Source organism: Salvelinus alpinus, chromosome 13 (genome assembly GCF_045679555.1).
Source record: "Salvelinus alpinus chromosome 13, SLU_Salpinus.1, whole genome shotgun sequence".
NCBI classification, from domain to species: domain Eukaryota; kingdom Metazoa; phylum Chordata; class Actinopteri; order Salmoniformes; family Salmonidae; genus Salvelinus; species Salvelinus alpinus.
Window position 1 is genome coordinate 36,857,649 of NC_092098.1, and position 27,920 is coordinate 36,885,568.

Here is a 27,920-nt window from a genome sequence, read left to right on the forward strand (position 1 = left end):
GGAAACAGGATGTACCTGAGCTCAATTTCGAGTTTCATAGCAAAGTGTCTGAATACTTATGTAAATTCTAAATACCCGTTTTTTCACTTTGTCATTATGGGGTATTGTGTGTACATTGCTCAGGAAATTGTTTTATTTAATCAATTTTAGAATACGGCTGTAACGTAACAAAATGTGGGAAAAGGCAAGGGGTCTGAATACTTTCCGAAGGCACTGTATATGTTTTATAATGCTTTTGAATTACACTTACGGTTTTGGCAGGAAATACCAGGTTACCCGGGAGAATAATGATTTATTCTTGAGATGGAACATTTGTAAAATACCGGGAAAATATTCAACCCTAGTGCTGCAGCACCCTCAGCACCCCTACTTCCCGCGGCTATGATGACATCGCTACTTTGAAAGTGACTGCTGTACCATTTTCCCTACATGGGCTAGCCCCTAGCAATTTGAGTTCTAGACAAATGAGCTTCAGCCCCTCGCCATGAAGAGCGAGAGAGAGCGAGAGAGACAGACAGAGCGAGAGAGAGAGAGAGAGAGAGAGAGAGAGAGAGAGAGAGAGAGAGAGAGAGAGAGAGAGAGAGAGAGAGAGAGAGAGAGAGAGAGAGAGAGAGAGAGAGAGAGAGAGAGAGAGAGCAATGACGTAGTGCACATATCTGCACATACTGTATGTGACATAGTGTGCAATTTCTGGGGACCACTTTTGGCTCATGAGTGGTACTTTCAGAACTACTGGCTAAAAAGTATTCAAAAGTACCAGAGAATTTATTTAAATCGGTAATACTTTACATTAAGGTGTACTTAAAATTATTTACTAAAGGTTTATAAGTATTTTATAAACCATTAGTGGTTAGTTATAAACAGTTATAACACATTGGTTAAAATTGTGCAGTCATGTAAGCTATCTTTAAGCAGTTTATTAACTACTTATAAATGTATACAATTACACCTTAATGTAAAGTGTTACCCAATGAGGTTTACAAAATGATTCTAAACATGAAGAAAAATCTGAGCTTGAAGTACAGTAGATGGGCTTGTATCTGTGGTACCTGATGTCAAGTTCTTCTTCTTATCACATTCCATTCAAATGTCTGTAAATGAGAGGGAAGATCATTTACAGATGAATTAAAAACATTTAATTTCATGTTTCTATGGGGACTTTGCATTTCTTATCAGTAGTAGTAAGTTTCACAGTAGTTTGTGATTCTGCCCCATTGTAGTAGTCGCAGCACATACAGTAATATGACAGAATTTAAGATGGAGTACTCTTCGAAGTGTCGTCATCAACAAACCTCTACCTCTCTTATTTAAAGCAGAAATCCAAACAATTCGATCATAAAGCTCCATCAGTATCAAGTAGTCAAAGAAATGCACACATGGATACAGAATTACGGGTGAGCGAGCCTCTGTTCTACCAAACACTTAATGTGCATCAACTCCATACGATTTCCTTGAAGTCAATCATAATCCATATCCTTGTCCTCTTTCAGGTGTTCCGGTGGCAGCGTGGTTCTGTTCCTGGGGCTTCTCTTACGGTGTCGTCGAAGCCGGGCCTCTGAGAACCAGTTGGCGAGGGTCATGGCAACACGGATGAGGCCCAGGTTGATGCAATGTACCTCGGAGGTGACAGGGATGTCCGAGAAGAGGGCGTGATCCCTGCATGGCAGGGTAGAGCTGTTGCTGCTCTCAAAGTCTCGGACCACGTTCAAGATCTCCTGGCGCTCCGCCTGACATATCATCCCCCGCACATTTAGCAGGGTGGAGATGTGCTTCTTCCTGCGGTAGGAGGAAGAGAAAGGAAAGATAGGGAGGGAAGATAGAGACCGATGTTAGTGTGTTTCGGTGGTTTCAGATAGCTTCATGATTCAATCATGTTGTAGAGCAAAGGGCCATGACTTATTATGTTCAGTTGATCTATTGCTAATTTTTTAAATTATATTTCACCCCAAATGGACATATGGGGGAGTCCCAGTGGTAGACGGCAGACTTTGATCTATGAAAATACAAGCAGCTAGTAAGAAAACAAAAGAGTGGGGCCTCCCGGGTGGCGCAGTGGTCTAGAGCACTGCATCGCAGTGCTAGCTGCGCCACCAGAGTCTCTGGGTTCGCGCCCAGGCGAACACAATTGGCACAATTGGCATAGCGTCGTCCGGGTTAGGGAGGGTTTGGCCGGTAGGGATATCCTTGTCTCATCGCGCTCCAGCGACTCCTGTGGCATCCCGGGCGCAGTGCGCGCTAACCAAGGGGGCCAGGTACACGGTGTTTCCTCCGACACATTGGTGCGGCTGGCTTCCGGGTTGGAGGCGCGCTGTGTTAAGAAGCAGTGCGGCTTGGTTGGGTTGTGCTTCTTTCAAACCTTCGTCTCTCCCGAGCCCGTACGGGAGTTGTAGTGATGAGACAAGATAGTAATTACTAGCGATTGGATACTATGAAAAATTGGGGAGAAAATGGGATAAAATTTTAAAAGAAAAAAAAGAAAACAAAAGAGTGATGCTTGCAGAGACTCCTTGTGCCTGAGTGAGTTAACATGTGTCCAGGTTGTCTTGACCTGCTGCAGCTCCCTCCTTTAATTCCAGAGCGTGGCACCAGACTGTCTCTCACAGGGTGGCAGGAACAGGAAGTACTCTGCAGCAGCTTCCTGTCTGCCTGGCCACGGATCATGCGTCACACATTGGGTACGCTGCCAACTAGCCAGCCCTTAGCTGACCCCACAAAACACACAAACAACAAGGGGCCTTGGACCTTGTGGGGCCCTCCAGCCTCTGCCACTCAAAACAGCCCCTTGGTCATCTCCAAGAATAAAGCCAGTACAACTCAACCTATATGGACTAAATTGAAATGTTTCTTACAGAATAAATATGAAATGCATAACCATGGTAGCAATTGAAAGGAAAAAGTTTGGAAATTCTGGGGAAATTATTAGGACAAAGGTGAGGATGCAGCAGTTCACCTGACACAATACTGAATCCAATGATTTTATGTGCATTTTACATTTACTGTACTTTTCGTCGCATTTGTTGATAAGGAAATCTGACAATACTCTGGATACATTCAGTAATATGATAGGAATATTCCTGGAAAATGTGGGGTAGGTGGAACATAAGCCAAAACTAATTACAAGGGTTTGAGTGAGAGTGGTCACACACCTCTCCAAAGTGTTCACAGTTCCTAAGTCATTTTAATGCATTTTTATGACTCAAAGTAGTCTTCAACTATTGGTGTTTTTTTCCAGCTCTCCTAGCTATGCCGTTGATGAACTACAGAAAGCACACTTGTAGGTTTTTTGTTTGGAACACAACCCTGCATCCCAGCACTCACACAATTACTGTTGTTGTTTATGCAATCCAAGAACAGTCCATTATAAATTGTTATCTGGGCCAGGTGGGCATCATTTTTAAGCTTGTTCTATTGCCAACATGACTAGCTAGGTTATAAAATACGATATTACAGCATTAGGCTTTCACAATGCAATTCAGAGAATCAGATCATGTTATTGCTTGTTCCGTGCTAATTTTCTTCACAATAGACAAACATATATACTCATTCTGTTCTGAACAAACCAGGGTATGATGCCATGTCATCTTGTTACTGTACATCAAACATAATGATCATAAACATTGATGCTGTATATGACATGAGTTTTATGATATGGAAATGTGAAGTGCACATTTGGACTCATGGGTGTTTGGCTTGCTTGTATGATATCAAAGCGGTATTTATTATAGTCCTCTTAATTTACAGCATTTCCCTCACTCAGACAACAAAACATTTGCAAAAGTTGCCCAATTAGTGGGAGGGATGGGGGCAACTTCTTGTCCCGCAAGGTGATCAAGTTCAGAACGGCTGTCAGTCTAAACCCATACAGCGTTGTTAAGCTCAGAGCCAAAGCTCTGACGTCATGTATAGCTTGATATTTTACAGATACTGCATTCCAATTTAGTCGTTTATCAGTGCCCAAATTTGCCATTTTCAACTTTTATACAGGCAGGAGTGTAAAGGGTTAATACTGGTATGTTCCCATGCTTTTTCCCCTTGTTCTGACCTATTGTGTCAACAGAAAGTCTATACGTGGACTTAAATTCGGCTACCTTGGTCCAGATGTCAAAAATAGCACTTTGTGAAACTGCACCGTGGCATGTAGGTTCTGGGTACTGTGGCATAGCGTATATAGGAAATGGTGACCAATGAACGATATTTGCCAAATTTGATCATTGTTTTCCAACTCTGGACTTTCAAAACATTGCGCAACACTGTATTACCCAAAATGGTGAAAACCCTTACCGTATGTCTGGAAACTCTTTCACCAGAACAGCAACCTCCATCTGGATGGACGGAGTGTCCTCCAGGAGAATGATGTCAGCCAGGTGAGCGAGGACACTGTCCAGCCAAGAGGATCCTGACTCCTGAAAGAGAAAATATTATGTAAGATAAGTAATTATAAAAATGTGTAAAACAATTGATATGGACGAGTTGCATAAGTACAAAGGTCAATCATCTCATTGTCCATCAGCCATCAACAGATAGGTGCAATCCATCATTTTCTGACACAAAAGCTCTGTGTGGACGTACCCATAGACATTAATACCAACATCATGCACCAAAATCATCTATCAAGATTTGTAGTCCTACATTCTTAGAATAAAAGGTGCTGTCTTGGACCATAAATGGTTAATTGGGTTTACAAAACAGTTGTTGGGAGTGTTAAGCTAAATCATCTTATCGCGTTCAGATACAGTTGAAGTCGGAAGTTTACATACACCTTAGGCAAATACATTAAAACTAAGTTTTTCACAATTCCTGACATTTAATTCTAGTAAAAATTCCCTGTCTTAGGTCAGTTGGGATCACCATTTTATTTTAAGAATGTGAAATGTCAGAATAATAACAGAGAGAATGATTTATTTCAGCTTTTATTTCTTTCATCACATTCCTAGTGGGTCAGAAGTTTACATATACTCAATTAGTATTTGGTAGCATTGCGTTTAAATTGTTTAACTTGGGTCAAACGTTTCGGGTAGCCTTCCACAATAAGTTGGGTGAATTTTGGCCCATTCCTCCTGACAGAGCTGGTGTAACTGGATCAGGTTTGTAGGCCTCCACATGCTTTTTCAGTTCTGCTCACAAATTTTCTATGGGATTGAGGTCAGGGCTTTGTGATGGCCACTCCAATACCTTGACTTTGTTGTCCTTAAGCCATTTTGCCAAACCTTTGGAAGTATGCTTGGGGTCATTGTCCATTTGGAAGACACATTTATGACCAAGCTTTAACTTCCTGACTAATGTCTTGTGATGTTGCTTCAATATATCCACATAATTCTCCTTCCTCATGATGCCATCTATTTTGTGAAGTGCACCACTCCCTCCCTCCTGCAGCAAAGCACCCCCAAAACATGATGCTGCCACCCCCGTGCTTCACGGTTGGGATGGTGTTCTTCGGCTTGCAAGCCTCCCCCTTTTCCCCCCAAATATGACAATGGTCATTATGGCCAAACAGTTCTATTTTTGTTTCATCAGACCAGAGGACATGCTGCTGAGCAGCCTTTCAGGTTATGTCGATATAGGACTCGTTTTACTGTGGATATGGATACTTTTGTACCGGTTTCATCCCACATCTTCACAAGGTCCTTTGCTGTTGTTCTGGGATTGATTTGCACTTTTCGCACCAAAGAATGTTCATCTCTAGGAGACTCGTGTCTCGTGTCTCCTTCCTGAGCAGTATGACGGCTGCATGGTCACGTGGTTTTTACTTGCGAACTATTGTTTGTACAGATGAACGTGGTACCTTCAGGCGTTTGGAAATTGCTACCAAGGATGAACCAGACTTTTTTCTGAGGTCTTGCCTGATTTATTTTGATTTCCCCATGATGTCAAGCAAAAAGGCACTGAGTTTGAAGGTAGGCCTTGAAATACAACTACAGGTACACCTCCAATTGACTCAAATTATGTCAATTAGCCTATCAGAAGCTTCTAAAGCCATGACATCCTTTTCTGGAATTTTCCAAGCTGTTTAAAGGCACAGTCAACTTAGTGTATGTAAACTTCTGACCCACTGGAATTGTGATACAGTGAATTATAAGTGAAATAATCTGTCTGTAAACAATTGTTGGAGAAATTACTTGTGTCATGCACTAAGTAGATGTCCTAACCAACTTGCCAAAACTATAGTTTGTTAACAAGACATTTGTGGAGTGGTTGAAAAACAAGTTTTAATGACTCCAACCTGTATGTAAACTTCCTACTTCAACTGTAGTTGTTTAAGGTCATTACGACCGTAAATCAGAGGGATGACTGACCAGGTCTTTAAAGAGCCCTTTGAGCTGCTTGGCCTCGTCCTGCAGTCGGAATGCCATCCTCTTCCTCATCTTCGATGATGTGCAGATGACCCGTCCTCGCATAATTGCACGCAAATACTCCACCAAAACCCGCCTGTGTATCTCCCCCACCAGTATCTGTCAATCAAACAGTCAACCACTCAACCATTCAGTCCCTCAATCATAACATACAGTGCCTTCAGAAAGTATTCAGACCCCTTGACTTTTTCTACATTTTGTTACGTTACAGCCTTATCCTAAAATGGATGAAAAAATAAATAAAGAATCCTTAGCAATCTACACACAATACCCCATAATGACAAAGCGAAAACAGGTTTTTAGAAATTTTAGAAACAGAAAAAAACATATTTACATAAGTATTCAAACTCTTTGCTATGAGACTAGAAATTCAGCTCAGATGCATCCTGTTTCCATTGATCGTTACATGGGCTTGCTCCTACCTATCTTTCCGAGTTGGTCCTGCCGTACATACCTACACGTACGCTACGGTCACAAGACGCAGGCCTCCTAATTGTCCCTAGAATTTCTAAGCAAACAGCTGGAGGCAGGGCTTTCTCCTATAGATCTCCATTTTTATGGAATGGTCTGCCTACCCATGTGAGAGACGCAGACTCGGTCTCAACCTTTAAGTCTTTACTGAAGACTTATCTCTTCAGTAGGTCATATGATTGAGTGTAGTCTGGCCCAGGAGTGTGAAGGTGAACGGAAAGGCTCTGGAGCAACGAACCGCCCTTGCTGTCTCTGCCTGGCCGGTTCCCCTCTCTCCACTGGGATTCTCTGCCTCTAACCCTATTACAGGGGCTGAGTCACTGGCTTACTGGTGCTCTTTCATGCCGTCCCTAGGAGGGGTGCGTCACTTGAGTGGGTTGAGCTACTGACGTGATCTTCCTGTCTGGGTTGGCGCCCCCCCTTGGTTTGTGCTGTGGTGGAGATCTTTGTGGGCTATACTCGGCCTTGTCTCAGGATTGTAGGTTGGTGGTTGAAGATATCCCTCTAGTGGTGCGGGGGCTGTGCTTTGGCAAAGTGGGTGGGGTTATATCCTTCCTGTTTGGCCCTGTCCGGGGGTATCATCGGATGGGGCCACAGTGTCTCCTGACCCCTCCTGTCTCAGCCTCCAGTATTTATGCTGCAGTAGTTTATGTGTCGGGGGGCTAGGGTCAGTTGGTTATATCTGGAGTACTTCTCCTGTCTTATCCGGTGTCCTGTGTGAATTTAAGTATGCTCTCTCTAATTCTCTCCTTCTCTCTTTTTTTCTCTCTCTCGGAGGACCTGAGCCCTAGGACCATGCGTCAGGACTACCGGGCATGATGACTCCTTGCTGTCCCCAGTCCACCTGGCCTTGCTGCTGTTCCAGTTTCAACTGTTCTGCCTGAGGCTATGGAACCCTGACATGTCCACCGGACGTGCTACCTGTCCCAGACCTGCTGTTTTCAACTCTCTAGAGACCGCAGGAGCGGTAGAGATACTGTTAATGATCGGCTATGAAAAGCCAACTGACATTTACTCCTGATTATTATTTGACCATGCTGGTCATTTATGAACATTTGAACATCTTGGCCATGTTCTGTTATAATCTCCACCCGGCACAGCCAGAAGAGGACTGGCCACCCCTCATAGCCTGGTTCCTCTCTAGGTTTCTTCCTAGGTTTTGGCCTTTCTAAGGAGTTTTTCCTAGCCACCGTGCTTCTACACCTGCATTGCTTGCTGTTTGGGGTTTTAGGCTGGGTTTCTGTACAGCACTTCGAGATATTAGCTGATGTACGAAGGGCTATATAAAATAAACTTGATTTGATTTGATGATTTGATGATCATCCTTGAGATGTTTCTACAACTTGACTGGAGTTCACCTGTGGTCAATTCAATTAATTGGACATGATTAGGAAAGTCACACGCCTCTCTATATAAGGTCACACAGTTGACATTGCATGTCAGAGAAAAAAACAATCCATGAGATCGAAGGAATTGCCCGTAGAGCGCCGAAACAGGATTGTGTCGAGGCACAGATCTGGGGAAGGGAACCAAAACATTTCTGCAGCATTGAAGGTCCCCAAGAACACAGTGGCCTCCAACATTCTTAAATGGAAGAAGTAGAACCACCAAGACTCTTTCTAGAGCTGGCCGCCCGGCCAAACTGAGCAATCGGGGGAGAAGGGCCTTGGTCAGAGAGGTGACCAAGAACCGGATGGTCACTCTGACAAAGCTCTGGAGTTCCTCTGTGGAGATGGGAGAACCTTCCAGAAGGACAACCATCTCTGCAGCACACCACCAATCATGCCTTTATGGTAGAGTGGCCAGATGGAAGCCACTCCTCAGTAAAAGGGACATGACAGCCCTCCTGGAGTTTGACAAAAGGCACATAAAGACACGCAGACCATGAGAAACAATATTCTCTGGTCTGATGAAACCAACATTGAACTCTTGGCCTGAATGCCAAGCATCACATCTGGAGGAAACCTGGCACCAATCCCACTGTGAATAATGGTGGTGGCATAATTATGCTGTGGGGATGTTTTAAAGCGGCAGGGACTGGGAGACTAGTCAGGATTGATGAACGGAGCAAATACCGAGAGATCCTTGATGAAAACCTGTTCCAGAGCTCTCAGGACCTCAGACTGTGGCATAGCTTCAGACTAGTCAGGAAAGATGAACGGAGCAAATACAGAGAGATCCTTGATGAAAACCTGTTCCAGAGCTCTCAGGACCTCAGACTGTGGCATAGCTTCACCTTCCAACAGGCCAAGTCCCTAAGCACACAGCCAAGACAACGCAGGAGTTGCTTCGGCACAAGTCTCTGAATGTCCTTGAGTGGCCCAACCAGAGCCCAGACTTGAACCCGATCGAACATCTCTGATACCTGAAAATAGCTGTGCAGCAAAGCTCCCCATCCAACCTGACAGAGCTTGAGAGGATCTGCAGAGAAGAATGGGAGAAACTCCACAAATACTGGTGTGCCAAGCTTGTTGCGTCATACCCAAGAAGACTCGAGGCTGTAATCGCCGCCAGAGTTGCTTCAACATAGTACTGAGTAAAGAGTCTGAATACTTATGTAAATGTGTTATAAAAGTTTTTCATTTGCAAAATGTGGAAAAAGTCAAGGGGTCTGAATACTTTCCGAAGGCACTGTAACTGTTGATAAACTAAATATATTGGGATAGAAAGGGCAAATATTTATTGCATGTATGTTGTGCAACATGTTATCATGTGTTAGGTATGTGGTCATTGGTGGAGACCTGATAAGGTGGGCAGTCCATTCTTCTGAACTTCTTAAAGTGTTGTTTGACGCTTGCTTCGATGGCCTCAAAGGCCTCAGTGTTGTTTAGCCACTTCCTTTTCACCAGCTTGTCAAAGAACGGCTGGAACAGAAATATACAGCTTTGACCCACATGAAGTGATGAACATTATGCTCCTATTGCAAAATGCACATCTGTGTAAACGTTAGAACATGTGTGTTTGTGTTTGATCAGTGTCACGTCCCTGACCTTATTTCCTTTGTTTTGTCTTTGTTTAGTATGGTCAGGGCGTGAGTTGGGGTGGGCAGTCTATGTTATTTGTTTCTATGTTTAGGGTTGTTAACTAGCCTGATATGGTTCTCAATCAGGGGCAGGTGTTTTACGTTTCCTCTGATTGAGAACCATATTTAGGTAGGCAGTTCACACTGTTTGTTTGTGGGTGATTGTTGCTGTGTCTGTGTTTGTTTCACCACACGGTACTGTTTCGTTTCGTTCGGTCGTTTGTTCCTACCTGTTCGTGCGTTCATGTTTTATGTTCTCAAATTCAGGTCTGTTCACATCGTTTTGTTATTTTGTAGTTTGTTCGAGTGTTTTTCGTCTTCGTTTAAATAAACGAGATTATGTCTTCACAATACGCTGCATTTTGGTCCGATCCTTGCTCCTCCTCAGACGAGGAGGAGGACGAGCGTGACAATCAGTTATATATGAGTGTGGAATTGGCAAGTTGTGTATTGGGGAAGGAATGTTTAGATAAATGTATGTTTTGTGTCAATAAATTGTAAGGATTATTTTTTTTTGCGCCCTATCAAAGGAGGATACATTTAAAAAGCACATTGCCTCACCCTGATGTGCTCAAATAGTCTTTCCGTCAGAACCATCACTGATTGGTTAACAATCCTGTCCAGGGAGGAGTTAGCTCTCTGTGTGGACTCCTCATTGCTCTGTGGGTCACACTGCCTGCAACGCTGTACAAAGGATCTACACAAAAAGTGGAATGCAAACACTGTTGGTGAGTTCAGGTAGTGTCAGAATGATCTGAAACTCGTATTTCTGACTTGGAAAACCCGTTTGAACCATTTACAACCTTAATAATGTGGATAACCTAATTTGACCATGTGATCTATTTGTCCCTTTGTCAACAACAGTTGGTGCATGATCATTAATATTAAGGAAGTCTGAAGGTTCTACTTGCCTGAGTTAAAACTCCTCATGATAAGCTGCATACCACACTATTTACCAAGAGAGTTCTCATCTATATTTTTCGTAGCTCTCTATTTACCACCACAGCCCGATGCTGGCACTAAGACCACACATAACAAGCTTTATAGGGCCAGAAGAAAACAAGAAGATGCGGCGCTCCTAATGGCCCGGGGATTTTAATGCAGGGAAACTGAAATCTGTTTTAACTAATTTCTACCAGCATGTCTCCTGTGCAAATTGAGGCAAAAAAACTCTACACACAGTGGTGCATGCAAAGCTCTACCTCACCCTGCATTTGGCAAATCTGACCATAACTCCATCCTCTTAATTCCTGCTTACAAGCAAAAACTCAAACAGGAAGTACCAGTGATATGCTCGATACGGAAGTGATCCGATGAAGCAGACGCTAAGCTACAGGACTGTTTCGCTAGCACAGATTGGAACATGTTCCAGGATTCACCCGATGGCATTGAGGAGTTTACCACATCAGTCATCGGCTTCAATAATAAGTGCTTCGACGATGTAGTCCCCACAGTGACGGTACGTGCATACCCTAACCAAAAGCCAAGATAACAGGCAACATCTGCACTGAACTAAAGGCTAGAGCTCTGGCTTTCAAGGAGAAGGTCACAAATCCGGACGCTTATAAGAAATCCCCCTACGACCGACGAACCATCAAACAGGCAAAGTGTCAATACAGGACAAAGATCAAATCCTACTACACCGGCTCTGACGCTCATCTGATGTGGCCGTAGGGCCAGACGGATTACCAGGATGCGTACTCAGAGCATGCGCTGACCAGCTGGCATGCGTCTTCACAGACATTTTCAACCTCTCCCATATCAATACAGGACATATGCAGACCACCATAGTCCACGTGCCCAAGAACGCCAAGGTAACCTGTCTAAATGACTATCGACCCATAGCACTCACATATGTAGCCATGAAATGCTTTGAAATTGTGGTTGTGGCTCACATCAACACCATCATCCCAGACACCCTGGACCCACTCCAATTCGCATACCGCCCCAACAGATTCCACAGGTGATGCAATCTCTATTGCACTCCACACTGCCCTTTCCCACCTGGACAAAAGGAACACCTACGTATGTGAGAATGCTGTTTACTGACTACATAGTGCCCTCCAAGCTCATCACTAAACTAAGGACCCTGGGATTAAACACCTCACTCTGCAATTGGATACTGGACTTTCTGACGAGGGTAGGCAAAAACACATCTGCCACACTAACCCTCAACACGGGGTCCCCCCGTCCTTAGCTCCCACCTGTACTCCCTGTTCACCCACGACTGTGTAGTCGCACACAACTCTAACACCATCATTAAGTTTGCCGACGACACGACGGTGGAGCGTCAAGTTCCTCTGTGTCCACATCGCTAAGGACATACCATGGTGGGCCCTCAGATCCTTGAAAAGTTCTGCAGCTGCACCATTGAGAGCATCTTGACTGGCTGCATCACCGCTTGGCATGGCAACTGCTCGGCATCCGACCGCAAGGTGCATCAGAGGGTAGTGCGTATGGCCCAGTACATCATGGGGCTGAGCTCCCTGTCATCCAGGACCTCTATACCAGGCGGTGTCAGAGGAAGGCCCTAAAAATCTTCCGGGACCGGAAAATCAAGTCTGGGAACAAAAGGCTGCTTAACAGCTTCTACCCCAAATCCATAAGACTACTATACAGTTAATCAAATAGCTACCCAGACTTTTTGCTTTTACCCCTACCTACATGTGCATAGTACTTCAATCAATCACCTAACCAAACCTACATGTATATATTACCTCAATCAATCACCCCAACTACCTCGTAACCCAGTACACTGACTCGGTACCACTACTCCTTGTATATAGCCTGTATATAGCCTCGTTATTGTTATTTTATTGTGCTACTATTTTCTTTTTTATCTATTTGCTAATTGTCTTACTTTTTAACTACATTGTTGGGAAAGGGCTCGTAAGTAAGCTTTTCACAGTAAAGTCTGCACTTGTTGTATTTGGAGCATGTGACAAATACAATTTTACTTATCAACTTTAACAAGATTGCCAACTAATTGTAAGCAATGTTAGCTAGCTAACTGGAGACGGTCTAGTCTCATTTACCACTTCACCAACTGAAAAATACACGTTTTCGATAAGCATTTGATTGGAGCATCAGTTAACACAGATGCCATAGGAGATGACTTCTCTGTCTGGGTATCTACCTGAGAGGTGGGCAGCAGTTGACCAGAGAGATGGTCCTGGAGACGTATCCATCACCCCGGTCCCCAAACTCAGCCTGGGTCTCATGGAACATCTCCACCTTTCTCTGGAAACTGGACATTGTAACATTATGAAATTAAATCCATATATTGATTCACATTGAGGTTGTTGATTGAACTCAATGTCCATGTCTTTATAAACACATCTTCTCCTCACCTATATAGGAAGTCAGACAGTCCATTGAGATTGCAGCGGGCCACCCTGGCCCCCAGAAACTGGCTTACAGCTGTGGATCTGTCCAGGTCTACCTTTAGTCTCTGTAACAACCACGCACAGATACTGATCAGAGCAGGAACTTCAAAATCCAACCATCCAAAATAGGTCACTCCTATATTAATGGGAGATTTACAAATGTCTTCGAGTTGTTTGCCACAATGTCCAATGGTGACCTACAGATCTACTGTACAGTAGTGTCTCTGAGTGATAGTTCTGGGACACTGTAAAGTCCATGGAGAATAAGAGCACCTCCTCCCAGCTGACCACTGCACTGAGGATAGGAAACTCTGTCACCACCGATAAATCCACTATAATTGAGAATTTTAATAAGCATTTTTCTACGGCTGGCCATGCTTTCCACTTGGCTACCCCTACCCCGGTCAACAGCACTGCACCGCCCACAGCAACTCGCCCAAGCCTTCCCCATTTCTCCTTCTCCCAAATCCAGTCAGCTGATGTTCTGAAAGAGCTGCAAAATCTGGACCCCTACAAATCAGCCGGGCTAGACAATCTGGACCCTTTTTTTCTAAAATGATCTGCCGAAATTGTTGCAACCCCTATTACTAGCCTGTTCAACCTCTCTTTCATGTCGTCTGAGATTCCCAAAGATTGGAAAGCAGCAGCGGTCATCCCCCTCTTCAAAGGGGGGGACACTCTTAACCCAAACTGCTACAGACCTATATCTATCCTACCCTGACTTTCAAAGGTCTTCGAAAGCCAAGTTAACAAACAGATTACCGACCATTTCGAATCCCACCGTACCTTCTCCACTATGCAATCTGGTTTCAGAGCTGGTCATGGGTGCACCTCAGCCACACTCAAGGTCCTAAACGATATCTTAACCTCCATCGATAAGAAACAATACTGTGCAGCCGTATTCATTGACCTGGCCAAGGCTTTCGACTCTGTCAATCACCACAACCTCATCAGCAGACTCAACAGCCTTGGTTTCTCAAATGATTGCCTCGCCTGGTTCACCAACTACTTTTCCAATAGAGTTCAGTGTGTCAAATCGGAGGGCCTGTAGTCCGGGCCTCTGGCAGTCTCTATGGGGGTTCCACAGGGTTCAATTCTTGGGCCAACTCTTTTCTCTGTATACATCAATGATGTCGCTCTTGCTGCTGGTGAGTCTCTGATCCACCTCTACGCAGACGACACCATTCTGTATACTTCTGGTCCTTCTTTGGACACTGTGTTAATTAACCTCCAGACGAGCTTCAATGTCATACAACTCTCCTTCCGTGGCCTCCAAATGCTCTTAAATGCTCTTCAACCGATCGCTGCCTACACCTGCCCGCCCGCCCAGCATCACTACTCTGGACGGTTCTGACTTAGAATATGTGGACTAACTACAAATAGCTAGGTGTCTGGTTAGACTGTAAACTCTCCTTCCAGACTCACATCAAACATCTCCAATCCAAAGTTAAATCTAGAATTGGCTTCCTATTTCGCAACAAAGCATCTTTCACTCATGCTGCCAAACATACCCTCGTAAAATTGACCATCCTACCGATCCTCGACTTCGGCGATGTCATTTACAAAATAGCCTCCAACACTCTACTCAACAAATTGGATGCAGTCTATCACAGTGCCATCCGTTTTGTCACCAAAGCCCCATATACTACCCACCACTGCGACCTGTACGCTCTCGTTGGCTGGCCCTCGCTTCATACTCGTCGCCAAATTCACTGGTTCCAGGTCATCTACAAGACCCTGCTAGGTAAAGTCCCGCCTTATCTCAGCTCGCTGGTCACCATAGCAGCACCCACCCGTAGCACGCGCTCCAGCAGGTGTATTTTACTGGTCACCCCCAGGGCCAATTCCTCTTTTGGCCGCCTCTCCTTCCAGTTCCCTGCTGCCAATGACTGGAACGAACTACAAAAATCTCTGAAACTGGAAACACTTATCTCCCTCACCAGCTTTAAGCACCAGCTGTCAGAGCAGCTCACAGATCACTGTACCTGTACATAGCCCATCTATAAATAGCCCAAACAATTACCTCATCCCCTACTGTATTTATTTATTTATTTATTTTGCTCCCTTGCACCCCAGTATTTCTACTTTGCACATTCACCTACTGCAAATCTACAATTCCAGTGTTTTTAATTGCTATATTGTATTTACTTCGCCACCGTGGCCTTTTTATTGCCTTTACCTCCCTTATGTCACCTCATTTGCTCATATTGTATACAGACTTGTTTTTGTACTGTATTATTGACTGTATGTTTGCTTTACTCCATGTGTAACTCTGTGTTGTTGTATGTGTCAAACTGCTTTGCTTTATCTTGGCCAGGTCGCAGTTGTAAATGAGAACTTGTTCTCAACTTGCCTACCTGGTTAAACAAAGGTAAAATAAAAATAATAAAAATACACTGCTCAAAAAAATAAAGGGAACACTTAAACAACACAATGTAACTCCAAGTCAATCACACTTCTGTGAAATCAAACTGTCCACTTAGGAAGCAACACTGATTGACAATACATTTCACATGCTGTTGTGCAAATGGAATAGACAAAAGGTGGAAATTATAGGCAATTAGCAAGACACCCCCAATAAAGGAGTGATTCTGCAGGTGGTGACCACAGACCACTTCTCAGTTCCTATGCTTCCTGGCTGATGTTTTGGTCACTTTTGAATGCTGGCGGTGCTCTCACTCTAGTGGTAGCATGAGACGGAGTCTACAACCCACACAAGTGGCTCAGGTAGTGCAGCTCATCCAGGATGGCACATCAATGCGAGCTGTGGCAAGAAGGTTTGCTGTGTCTGTCAGCGTAGTGTCCAGAGCATGGAGGCACTACCAGGAGACAGGCCAGTACATCAGGAGACGTGGAGGAGGCCGTAGGAGGGCAACAACCCAGCAGCAGGACCGCTACCTCCGCCTTTGTGCAAGGAGGAGCACTGCCAGAGCCCTGCAAAATGACCTCCAGCAGGCCACAAATGTGCATGTGTCTGCTCAAACAGTCAGAAACAGACTCCATGAGGGTGGTATGAGGGCCCGACGTCCACAGGTGGGGGCTGTGCTTACAGCCCAACACCGTGCAGGACGTTTGGCATTTGCCAGAGAACACCAAGATTGGCAAATTCGCCACTGGCGCCCTGTGCTCTTCACAGATGAAAGCAGGTTCACACTGAGCACATGAGCACATGTGACAGACGTGACAGAGTCTGGAGACGCCGTGGAGAACGTTCCGCTGCCTGCAACATCCTCCAGCATGACCGGTTTGGCGGTGGGTCAGTCATGGTGTGGGGTGGCATTTCTTTGTGGGGCCGCACAGCCCTCCGTGAGCTCGCCAGAGGTAGCCTGACTGCCATTAGGTACCGAGATGAGATCCTCAGACCCCTTGTGAGACCATATGCTGACACATGCACATTTGTGGCCTGCTGGAGGTCATTTTGCAGGGCTCTGGCAGTGCTCCTCATTGCACAAAGGCGGAGGTAGCGGTCCTGCTGCTGGGTTGTTGCCCTCCTACGGCCTCCTCCACGTCTCCTGATGTACTGGCATGTCTCCTGGTAGCGCCTCCATGCTCTGGACACTACGCTGACAGACACAGCAAACCTTCTTGCCACAGCTCGCATTGATGTGCCATCCTGGATGAGCTGCACTACCTGAGCCACTTGTGTGGGTTGTAGACTCCGTCTCATGCTACCACTAGAGTGAGAGCACCGCCAGCATTCAAAAGTGACCAAAACATCAGCCAGGAAGCATAGGAACTGAGAAGTGGTCTGTGGTCACCACCTGCAGAATCACTCCTTTATTGGGGGTGTCTTGCTAATTGCCTATAATTTCCACCTTTTGTCTATTCCATTTGCACAACAGCATGTGAAATGTATTGTCAATCAGTGTTGCTTCCTAAGTGGACAGTTTGATTTCACAGAAGTGTGATTGACCTGGAGTTACATTGTGTTGTTTAAGTGTTCCCTTTATTTTTTTGAGCAGTGTAAATAGTGTGACAGACCTGGATGACAGAGCGGGCCAGATTGGACTGGTACTCCTCTATGTGCAGCGTTTGGGCCCACCGCCTCTCCTCCTCATCCAGAACCTGAGTGAGCTCTGTGGACACCTTTTCCTGCGATAAACAGAACACACACAACCATAAAGTCCATTGCCTACCCAAGAAACAAGTATGGGAAGTTTCAGTACCGTTAGATCAGTGCCAGAACCATTACCTCAGTAGGTGGGATTTTTTTTCCCCCGACAGTGTTCAGTATTAATGGACAATTCCACCACTTTTCAACCGAATTTTCATTATCGCCATCACAATACCAGTCTCTACATATGTGAAAATGGCGCATTTCTATGTTTTGTAGAAAGATATATAAAATTAAAAAGTTCTACCTGATGATATCATCGAAAGTTAAAACAATGATTTTCAAACACTACTGTATGTGATTTGCGGTGACTTGGGGAGCAAGAAAATACCCTCCAAATAAAATGAAATAAAATGTTATCTGTCACACGGGCCAAGTACAACGGGTGTAGACTTGAAATGCTTGCTTACGAGCCCTTCCCAACAATGCAGAGTTAAAATGTATAATAAAAAGAAAAATAGTAGCACAAGAGGAATAAAATGCACAATAATGGAGCTATATACAGGGAGTACCAGTACCAGATCAATGTGGAGCTATATACAGGTTAGTACCAGTACCAGATCAATGTGGAGCTATAAACAGGGAGTACCAGTACCAGATCAATGTGCAGGGGTATGAGGTATTTAAGGTAGATATGTACATGAATGCAGGGTAAAGTGACTAGAAACAGGTTTTGAAAATCACAGTTTTTCTTACTTTTAATCCTATCCCTGTGATGTAATAGAGAAGCATTTTTTAAGACCTTGTCTTTTTAACCACAGATCATATAAATGCGCCATTTTCACACATGTAGACACTAGTATGGTGCTGGAGATAATGAATATGAGGTTGAATTGCACTTTAAAAGCAATGTGATTTTACCCTGACAATGTTCAGGCAGTCCTGTTCCAGTTGGTCCACTGTGTCTTGGTGCAGTAGGGGTTCCAGTCGAGAGTAGTTAATTGGGGTTTTCATGCCAACGGTGCCCAGGACATCCCTTAAAAAAGACGAGAGGGAGAGTGAGGAAGAGATACTATGTGTCACTATCCAGTCAAGTCTCACATTTCAGTTCTGAACAAATACCTGTAAAGATCTATGTTAATATTCACGTACATGGACTTCCTTGATATTCTTATCTTACACTCTTATATAAAAAAATATATATTTTTGTCCCCATAGGTGAACCCTTTGGTGGTGAAACAGGTTCTACTAAGAACGTATAACATTGTATTAATGAAAGGGTTCCACTGGAACCAAAAATGTATAATGGGTGCGTTTGAGTTGTAAGGCTAACGTAGCCGACTGTAGACGAATGTCGACAAAAGCAGTCAGAGGAGGTGCATCTGCAACAGCCGAAAATGTCGGACACTGTTGTGGTTTTCCTACAGCAAGGCTTAGATGAACATGGCAGTGTCAACGTAGTTGCCATTGTTTGTGAAAGTTTTTCTTTATAATATCAAAATAAGCATGTCTCTAACCCCCAGATCACACACTCACAAACTGAAATCATATGTGTGTACATTGTACAATCAATTGATGAGAGAGAGGTCTCAAATATCACATTCATTTCTGAACTATTGTCCAAAGTACCTGTACATCCATGAATGAGTTTCTATGATTTTTAACTATTTTTGATGTATGCGTAATGTGATGTATTATTCAGTATCATTCATTCATTATTCTACTAATTCATGTATTTTTATTCATTTATTTTTGTTTATTTCATGATTGATTTTACATATGCTATCAGATTGCCGGATGGGGGGTGTGAGTTTTTAAATACATGTATAGAAATAATAAAAACTTGATGCGAAAAAATATATTACATTAATTTGTATATATCCATAACCTTTGATCACGTGGTTCATACAGTTCATGCAGTCGACATGTAGGCACAAGTCTGAAAATGTTTATCCACATAATGCAACACACTTTGAAAGGCGACTTGACAAAATTGATACGCTCGAACGCAACCATTTTCATAGGGTTTTCCTAAGGGGACAATTAAATAACCCTTTATGGTTCTAGCTGGTACCTTCTTTTCTAAGAGTGTATACATTTAATGTTGTTATGTTATGACTTCTGACACTGACCTGTTGTAGATGTTGTAGAACCAGTCCAGCATAGAGTAGACGTCAGTGATCTGAAGCTGGGAGCTGGTAATGATTTTCAGGCGTCTGGCCACCGCCTGGTGGTAGCTCTGTACATACACCTGGAAGGCCTGGAACTCCTCCGGGTAGACCGACACCACGTTCCGCCGTGCCGCGTCCAGGTCATCCACCATGCGTCCCCTTAACCTCTCCAGGTATGAGGCCAGCTGCCCCGCCTGAGTGTCCACCTGCTGCGGCAGGCTCCAGTCTGCCGCCTCCGCCACCGCCTGCCGCCATTTCAGCTTGAGCTGACGGGGCCTCTGGCTATGATGGGGCTGGAGGCCCTCCCTTAAGGGCTGGGTCTCCTCTCTCTGGGCCTGGGAAATGTCAGCCTGCTCCTCCTGCTGAATGACCAGCACCACCAGTCCCAGGTTGGGCCCGGCCGTGGGCTGGCGGAGGGACTCCCTCACCACGTCCCACATCTCCTTCTGCAGGGCCTCATACAGCAGCTCCACATCCTTGGCCTTGCGCCTGCTGGCATCCCGTGAAGCGTTGGGGCTGGAGGGGTTGTCGAAGGACCCGGGAGGGGTCACTCCGGGGGGTGTGGATGGAGGCGTGGGGGGGGGTGGCACGAAGTCCAGTAGCTCGCACTCGTGCTCCAGCTCCTGGATGTGTGTGTCGGCCAGGAGGAGGTCCCTCTGGTTGACCAGCTGTAGGATCTCCAGCACTGAGGGAAGAGAGGAAAGGACAGATAGAGGAATCCCTTTCAAACTGTTTAGTCTATTGGTTTGTACAGAGTATTACCGTATGGGTAGGAACGGGTGGGGTAAGTGAGGAGAAAAAGTACATGTTTTCATCAGGCTATATTGTGTATGAAATATCAACATTGCCATACTGAAGGGTGCTGATACAGTTGAAGTTGGAAGTTTACATACACATTAGCCAAATACATTTAAACTCAGTTTTTCACAATTCCTGACATTTAATCCTAGTAAAAATTCCCTGTCTTAGGTCAGTTAGGATCACCACTTTATTTTAAGAATGTGAAATGTCAGAATAATAGTGGAGAGAATGATTTACTTCAGCTTTAATTTCTTTCATCACATTCCCAGTGGGTCAGAAGTTTACATACACTCAATTAGTATTTGGTAGCATTGCCTTTAAATTGTTTAACTTGGGTCAAACGTTTCGGGTAGCCTTCCACAAGCTTCCCACAATAAGTTGGGTGAATTTTAGCACATTCCACCACCAATACCTTAACTTTGTTGTCCTTAAGCAATTTTGCCACAACTTTGGAAGTATGCTTGGGGTCATTGTCCATTTGGAAGACCCATTTGCGACCAAGCTTTAACTTCCTGACTGATGTCTTGAGATGTTGCTTCAATATATCCACATAATTTTACTTCCTCAAAATGTCATCTATTTTGTGAAGTGCACCAGTCCCTCCTGCAGCAAAGCACCCCCACAACATGATGCTGCCACCCCCGTGCTTCACGGTTGGGATGGTGTTCTTCAGGTTGCAAGCCTCCCCCTTTTTACTTCAAACAAATCGATGGTCATTATGGCCAAACAGTTCTATTTTTGTTTCATCAGACCAGAGGACATTTCTCCAAAAGTACGATCTTTGTCCCCATGTGCAGTTGCAAACCGTACATGGGTTTGGCTTTTTTATGGCGGTTTTGGAGCAGTGGCTTCTTCCTTGCTGAACGGCCTTTCAAGTTATGTCGATATAGGACTCGTTTTACTGTGGATATAGATACTTTTGTACCTGTTTCCTCCAGCATCTTCACAGGGTCCTTTGCTGTTGTTCTGGGATTGATTTGCACTTTTCGCACCAAAGTACTTTAATTTCTAGGAGACAGAACGCGTCTCCTTCCTGAGCGGTATGGCGGCTGCGTGGTCCCATGGTGTTTTTACTTGTGTACTATTGATTGTACAGATGAACGTGCATTTGGAAATTGCTCCCAATGATGAACCAGACTTGTGGAGGTCTACAAATTCTTTTCTGGGCATGCTATATACTACACTGTCCTTTGACTGTCCCTTGTCTGCTTTGCTCCCTACGGAGCTCTGTGAACAGTAGCTCTGGATTAAGTTTTATCTGAAGGGATCAGCAGTGGGAGGAAGTGCAGACATTTCCTGCTTTCATAGTCTGGTGCTGATTGAACCTGATGACTGAGGGGATCTGGGGACCGCTCACAGCTCATCAGAGACCAGCGTGGGATTGGTGGAGGAAGTACTGCAGGAGCTGACCAGGAAGTTCCTGAGTTTCCGACTTAATAGACTCAAGTGAGGTTGGACTCGTAATGTGAACACTGAAACGTACAACACTGACTGACATGCCACAGACAGAGGCAACCTGCACTGATCCTTACATGATTCAGAGGTTTCAGATTATGTGCCCTGTGATTGGCTGGACCACCAGAACACATACCATATCTCCCCACTTGATTGGTTTGTTTTGGAGCGCCTTGTATACCTGAGAGTGGTTCCCTAGCTTTGACCACTGGCTCTTCCTCCTCCAGCTCCTCCTCGGCCTCCTGGGAGTTGTGGTCCGACAGGGACTCCCTCTTCAGTTTGCTAAGGCTGACCATCCTGAGGAAGGAGGGCCGGCGGCGAGACTCATCCTCGCTGTCAATGCCCAGGTCCCCGCAGGGCAGGCTCTCTCTACGCTGTGTCTGCTTCCGCCGCCCTGCAAATCTAGAAGCAGAAGAGAACCATCAGGAGAGAATAGGAACTATATTATGGCTTGTTACACTGTCAACCTCACAGTATGGCATTGAAGAGAGAGAAGAGCTATGTGTGGATTCCCAGAGTCAGAGATATTGTGTGGGAATTAAGGTTCCATCTCAAATATAAATGGAATGGGATACATAAGTGTCATCAAATACTGTAAGCTTCAATCCTAACAGGTGACTACCATATCCAGACTATCATATGCTATAAATAAGCAGTTATTTAAATGCTTGAGAGGTGATTGTAGCTCTAAGCCAGGGATGGGCAACTGGGGGCCGTAGCCCCCCTTTTGAAGGCCCTCAGTTAAATTTCCAAATTTCCCAGGAACTCAATCAGGGTCTCAACTTACTGTTGCGAGTTAGAATAGTAGAACACACAAGGTGCAATTTCGAAATTTGGTTGTGCATCAGCAGTTTCTCATTATGTCAGTCACTGATGGTCAGTCACTGATAGTCAATTGTGGGTTGGATGTGGGTATGGATGTGGGTACACAGACCTGTTAGAAACTGCGGCCCCTCATGATGAATTCTGATTTTTTTGTGGCCCCAACCCCCATCAAAGTTGCCCATCCCTGCTCTAAGCAATCCAGATTGGAATTTTTGATGGCTGCCTTTCCCTGGCTGCAACAGTCAAAGTGAAAATAATGTCCCGGTTATACGTAGTGCCATTCACTCAATGCTTAGGTACACAAGATAGCATTAGTAAACAAAGGGAGTTCCATACATAAACATGGTGAATTTTTACATTACATAACCAATTAGGAAATTATTATGCTATATGCTGTGAGCATTTCCGTCATTTCATTAGAGCTATCACAGTGCTACAAAATAGTTTCTAACTTAGTCATATTACAGTGCCTACAGAAAGTCTACACCCCCTTTAACATTTTTCACATTTGGAAATATGGGAATGATTGTCATCGGCAGAGACGGGGGAGTTTGTCAGGATCAAAATAAATATGAAAGGAGCAAAGCCCAGGTAAAAAGTTAGAGGAAAACCCACCTCAGTCTTCTGAAAACCTAACCCTAGGATAGGGTTTTATTTTTCTGCGGGACAGTTACACAATGATTTATGAATATGAATATTTATGCCGAAACACACCAAAATAGCTTTCCAAGAGGTGTTGAGTGTTCCTGAGTGGTTTAATCACAGTCTTGACTTAAAATTGCTGTTCATCAATCATTCCCAACCAAACTAAATGAGCTTGAGCTTCAATTTTGGAAAAAACTATTGATAGATGCTGCCATAAGAGAGCGCAAAATTGATAGAATCTTATTCCAAATTATTCACAGCTGTAATGGCTACCAAAAGGTGCTTCCACCAGGTATTAACTCTGGGGTGTGAAGACAATCAAGACATCTTTGTAAAAAAATGATAATAATAATTTAGAAAAATGTACTTTCTTTCACTTTGAAAATGTGGACTAGGTTGTGTAGATCTGTGGAAACAAATTAATTGAATCCCTTTTTAGATTACATTTTAAGGCAGCAGAATGTGAAAAAAGTTAAAGGGGGTGTAGACTTTCTATTGGCACTGTATATATAGAGAGACAATACATTTATGTTAATCTGTGGCTCTGGACCCGTATTTATAAAGCGTCTCAGAGTGGAAATGGTCCTCCCTGTCCATGCAATCTTATTCATTATGATCTAAAAGGCATCTGATCCTAGATCAACACCCTCCATCTCATTTACCGTAGCAGGGTCATGATCTCCTCTGAGCTCCTGCGGATGCCCTTCCTCTTTTCTTTCTCTGGCGGGAGCGAGTGGGGGTCCATGGGGCTTCGCAGGGACGGGCTGGTCCCCCACACGCTGCACCCCGACATACGCAGCCCCTTCCCCAACCTCCCCAGGGTCTTCAGGGGGGAAGAGCCGCACAGTCGCTCCAGAGTCCCCCTCAGGGGTCTTCCCCCTTTAGTGGCCCCGGTGCCGTGCCTCTCCATGTTCACCTCATTCTCCTCCTCTTCCCCATCTCGCGACAACCTGCACACGAGGGATTTTGCTCCACGGCCCACCAAAATGGGGGGGTCGCTCTCGTTCCTCTCCTCCTCCAGGTTCACCTCCTCGAAGGGACTCAGGTCCAGGTTTAACCTGGGCAGGATGAGTTCACTGTTCCCATGGTTACTCCTGGTTCTCCCTGGAAGGTTTTTAAGGATGGGCATGATGCTTGTGCTCAGGGATCAAATACTGCAAGGACACAAGGCCACTTAGTTAGAACAGAGAAAGAGATCACAGATCATATGAACAAGCTAGTTAGGATAGCAATACCAAGAGCTCAATATGAGTGTGGGCTGGAAAAGGTTGAACAGAACATGCCAGCTAAAACCAGAATGAATGAGAGAGTAACGTTGTAATTGAGGACCTACAGAATATTGTAATAGCATAACAACCGTTGCAATGAGACTATTCTGTATAGGCTTTACTCAGCGATTAAATACAAACACAGATGATTACCCAGCAGCTTTCTCAAGTTACCGACAGTACAACATGTGTATGGGTAACTGGCCCCGCCCGGGGGTGTCAGTTACCCTGGGAGAAGATTATGGCATGGGGTTTCACACAAGTGTGTTAAAATCCATTTAATCAGTTTTACTTTGAAATTCTTTAGTAGGTAATACTTAAAAGCTAAGTCTAGTTGTCTTATTTTAATTATTTAAATAAAATATTGGGGAGGAAAGTATGTTACACATGTCACAATTAATATCCACTCTATGCAGAGATTTGATGTAAAGTTCCTCTTTTTAACTATGTCTGTGGCTGGCTACATTATTTTGTTTCACTAAACAACTTAAGTATTTAAACAACTTGATATAACATCGGTCTTGATGAAATCACTTAAAATTCATCCATAAATTCACGGTGAAAGAATTGATTGGGTCAAGTGGTTTTAGTGCTTGGCTGCCTGGGACACTAGTTTGCTGACGCTGCATGTAATTACACTAAGTACTGTAGACTACTATGTAACAATGTGTCCTACTACGCTACTGTATAATGCACAGGTATAGGTATTATAGCCACACTTATTATAAAGTGGAACACAGGTTTTCTCCAGAAATAACCTTGCAAATGCATAGTAACTAGTTGTTCTTAAAGTCCTGGTAAATGGAAACATAAAGGGAGAAATATATCATATTGATTATAAAACTTGTTTTTCCCTTTTTGTTCCTTAGAAACCTTGTCAGCGTCTGAAAAAGCCTACATTGAAATTGTTAATTATGATCCTGTATGTACCAAATCCTAGGATTTAGTTACCAAATTGTAGTACCAAATAGTACAAAGTATTACCTTGTTATTTTCAAGTACTTATAGCATAGACCATAGATGATTGTAAACAAACATCTACCTGTTTCTGAAGAACAGCAAAACAATCCACAGTGGCATATACTTAATTTTTTCTTTCCTTGTAACAAGGTAGACTTTATGAGCTATAAATCTAAAGGACTTCCTGAAGATAAATATAATACTTATGACAGACAGACTACAGTAGGGTATCCTTCTCAATCAAATGTTTTGATATCTCATGAACTCTCAGAGACAGTATTTTAGAGCAAACCAGAACACACCATCACAACGGTAATGCAAAGCTATATGCATTATTGTATCGGCTTTAAAGATTTAGAGAAAGGATGGCAAGAGGCACAGCAATCAGAGGTGCACCATAATAAGATAAATATCTTAATTCTTCTTACCTTGTGTAGTTAGTGCACAGTGTCTCAGTGGAATGTCATCCCGGTGTGTGTATCTCCACTGTTGCTCAGGAGAGCACTGTGCTCACCCGGCTTCCTGACCAGTTGTATTGTAGCTGAAAATGATGCTTTTTCCTGAGGAAACTGTGTGTGTGTGTGTGTGTGTGTGTGTGTGTGTGTGTGTGTGTGTGTGTGTGTGTGTGTGTGTGTGTGTGTGTGTGTGTGTGTGTGTGTGTGTGTGTGTGTGTGTGTGTGTGTGTGTGTGTGTGTGTGTGTGTGTGTGTGTGTGTGTGTATATGTGTGTGTGTGTGTGTGTGTGTGTGTGTGTGTGTGTGTGTGTGTGTGTGTGTGTGTGTGTGTGTGTGTGTGTGTGTGTGTGTGTGTGTGTGTGTGTGTGTGTGTGTGTGTGTGTGTGTGTGTATGTGTGTGTGTGTGTGTGTGTGTGTGTGTGTGTGTGTGTGTGTGTGTGTGTGTGTGTGTGTGTGTGTGTATGTGTGTATGTGTGTGATCGCCTGCACTGCTTCGACATGCGGTCAGTCTAACATATACAGTATTCCGGGAAAATGTCAAAAACGGTTTGTCAAATAGATCTCGAAGAGATCATGTGAACAGATAATGGGCTGGTGTGTTTGATATCTTCAATGACAAATCAAAAGTATTTTGAGGCCCACAGTGCGTCAGGAATCAGACATCTAGAACTGATATTTAGCTCATATTCAAAGATACTAGTTACATTTCTTAAGATGGTTGCTTTGCTTAGAAACCTTTACAGTGGGGAGTTCACTTTAGTGCCTACTTACAATTTAAGCATGTCAATACTAATAGATTCCATGCAAACTTCAAAAGCAGTGACCTCTAACTCTTGGACCACCAGGGATCCATTTTGTCCTCCTGTGCTCTCTAGTGGTGGAATTGTGGACCATCACTCATTTCCTAAATAACCAACAGAAAGGGGGATGTATTACGGAAGGTGATGTCTGTTGTTTGTATTAGTCGAGGATGTTGATATAATCTGGCTATGGCTTTCTTAATTGCCCCTGATTGGGTAAATATAGTTGTATTTAATTGAAGAACACAGCTGTCTCAGACCAGTGTCTAATAATCATACAAAGACAATATTTTAACTGCCTGTTAAGTCAAGGTCCTGGATTTTGTTTTTATCGTTAATATCCAAATATATTAAATTGAGGTGTCCGACTTCCATAGAATTCTCATCTGTAGAGTCTCAGTATGCCCTAACCTAGTACACATGCATGTAAAGTGTCCATTGAATGTGCTTTGAATTAAGTTTGATTTGATTTGACTCTACAAAAGCCAGCCAGAACACTGATAGGGAACAGTGTTGGCTTCTATTTCACCAGGTAGGCCAGTTGAGAACAAATTCTCATTTACAACTGCGACCTGGCCAAGATAAAGCAAAGCAGTGCGACAAAAACAACAACACAGAGTTACACATAAACAATAACACGAAATAAAAATCTATGTACAGTGTGTGCAAATGTAGAAGAGTAGGGAGGTAAGGCAATAAATAGGCCATAGAGGTGAAATAATTACAATTTAGCATTAATACTGGAGTGATAGATGTGCAGATGATGTGCAAGTAGAGATACTGGGGTGCAAAAGAGCAAGAGGGTATGTAATAATATGGGGATGAGGTAGTTGGGTGTGCTATTTACAGATTGGCTGTGTACAGGTACAGTGAGCTGCTCTGACAGCTGATGCTAGAGAGTTAGAGAGGGAGATATAAGACTCCAGTTTCAGAGATTTTTGCAATTCGTTCCAGTCATTGGCAGCAGAGAACTGGAAGGAAAGGCGGCAAAAGGAAGAGTTGACTTTGTGGATGACCAGTGAAATATACCTGCTGGAGCGCGTGCTACAGGTGGGTGTTGCTATGGTGAACAGTGAGTTGAGATAAGGCGGGGCTTTACCGAGCAAAGACTTATCGATGACCTGGAGCCAGTGGATTTGGTGACGAACATGAAGCGAGGGCCAGCCAATGAAAGCATACAGGTCACAGTGGTGGGTAGTATATGGGGCTTTGGTGACAAAACGGATGGCACTGTGATAGACTACATCCAGTTTGCTGA

The 27,920-nt window shown here is 44.0% G+C and overlaps 1 protein-coding gene across 1 annotated transcript; it reads right to left on the reverse strand.

The window, feature by feature from the left end:
* Positions 1-278: 278 nt before the first annotated feature.
* LOC139537617 (exocyst complex component 3-like) lies at positions 279-25,968 on the reverse strand. Its single transcript, XM_071339148.1, has 13 exons — positions 25,837-25,968; positions 23,843-24,334; positions 21,892-22,112; positions 19,416-20,139; positions 18,205-18,319; positions 17,211-17,321; positions 13,194-13,294; positions 12,980-13,090; positions 10,405-10,540; positions 9,563-9,685; positions 6,294-6,449; positions 4,282-4,403; positions 279-1,776 (listed from the first exon to the last, which is right to left on the reverse strand). The coding sequence occupies exons 2-13, from the start codon at positions 24,307-24,309 to the stop codon at positions 1,458-1,460; spliced, it is 2,706 nt and encodes a 901-aa protein (XP_071195249.1). The 5' UTR covers positions 24,310-24,334; positions 25,837-25,968; the 3' UTR covers positions 279-1,457.
* Between the last annotated feature and the right edge of the window lie 1,952 nt (positions 25,969-27,920).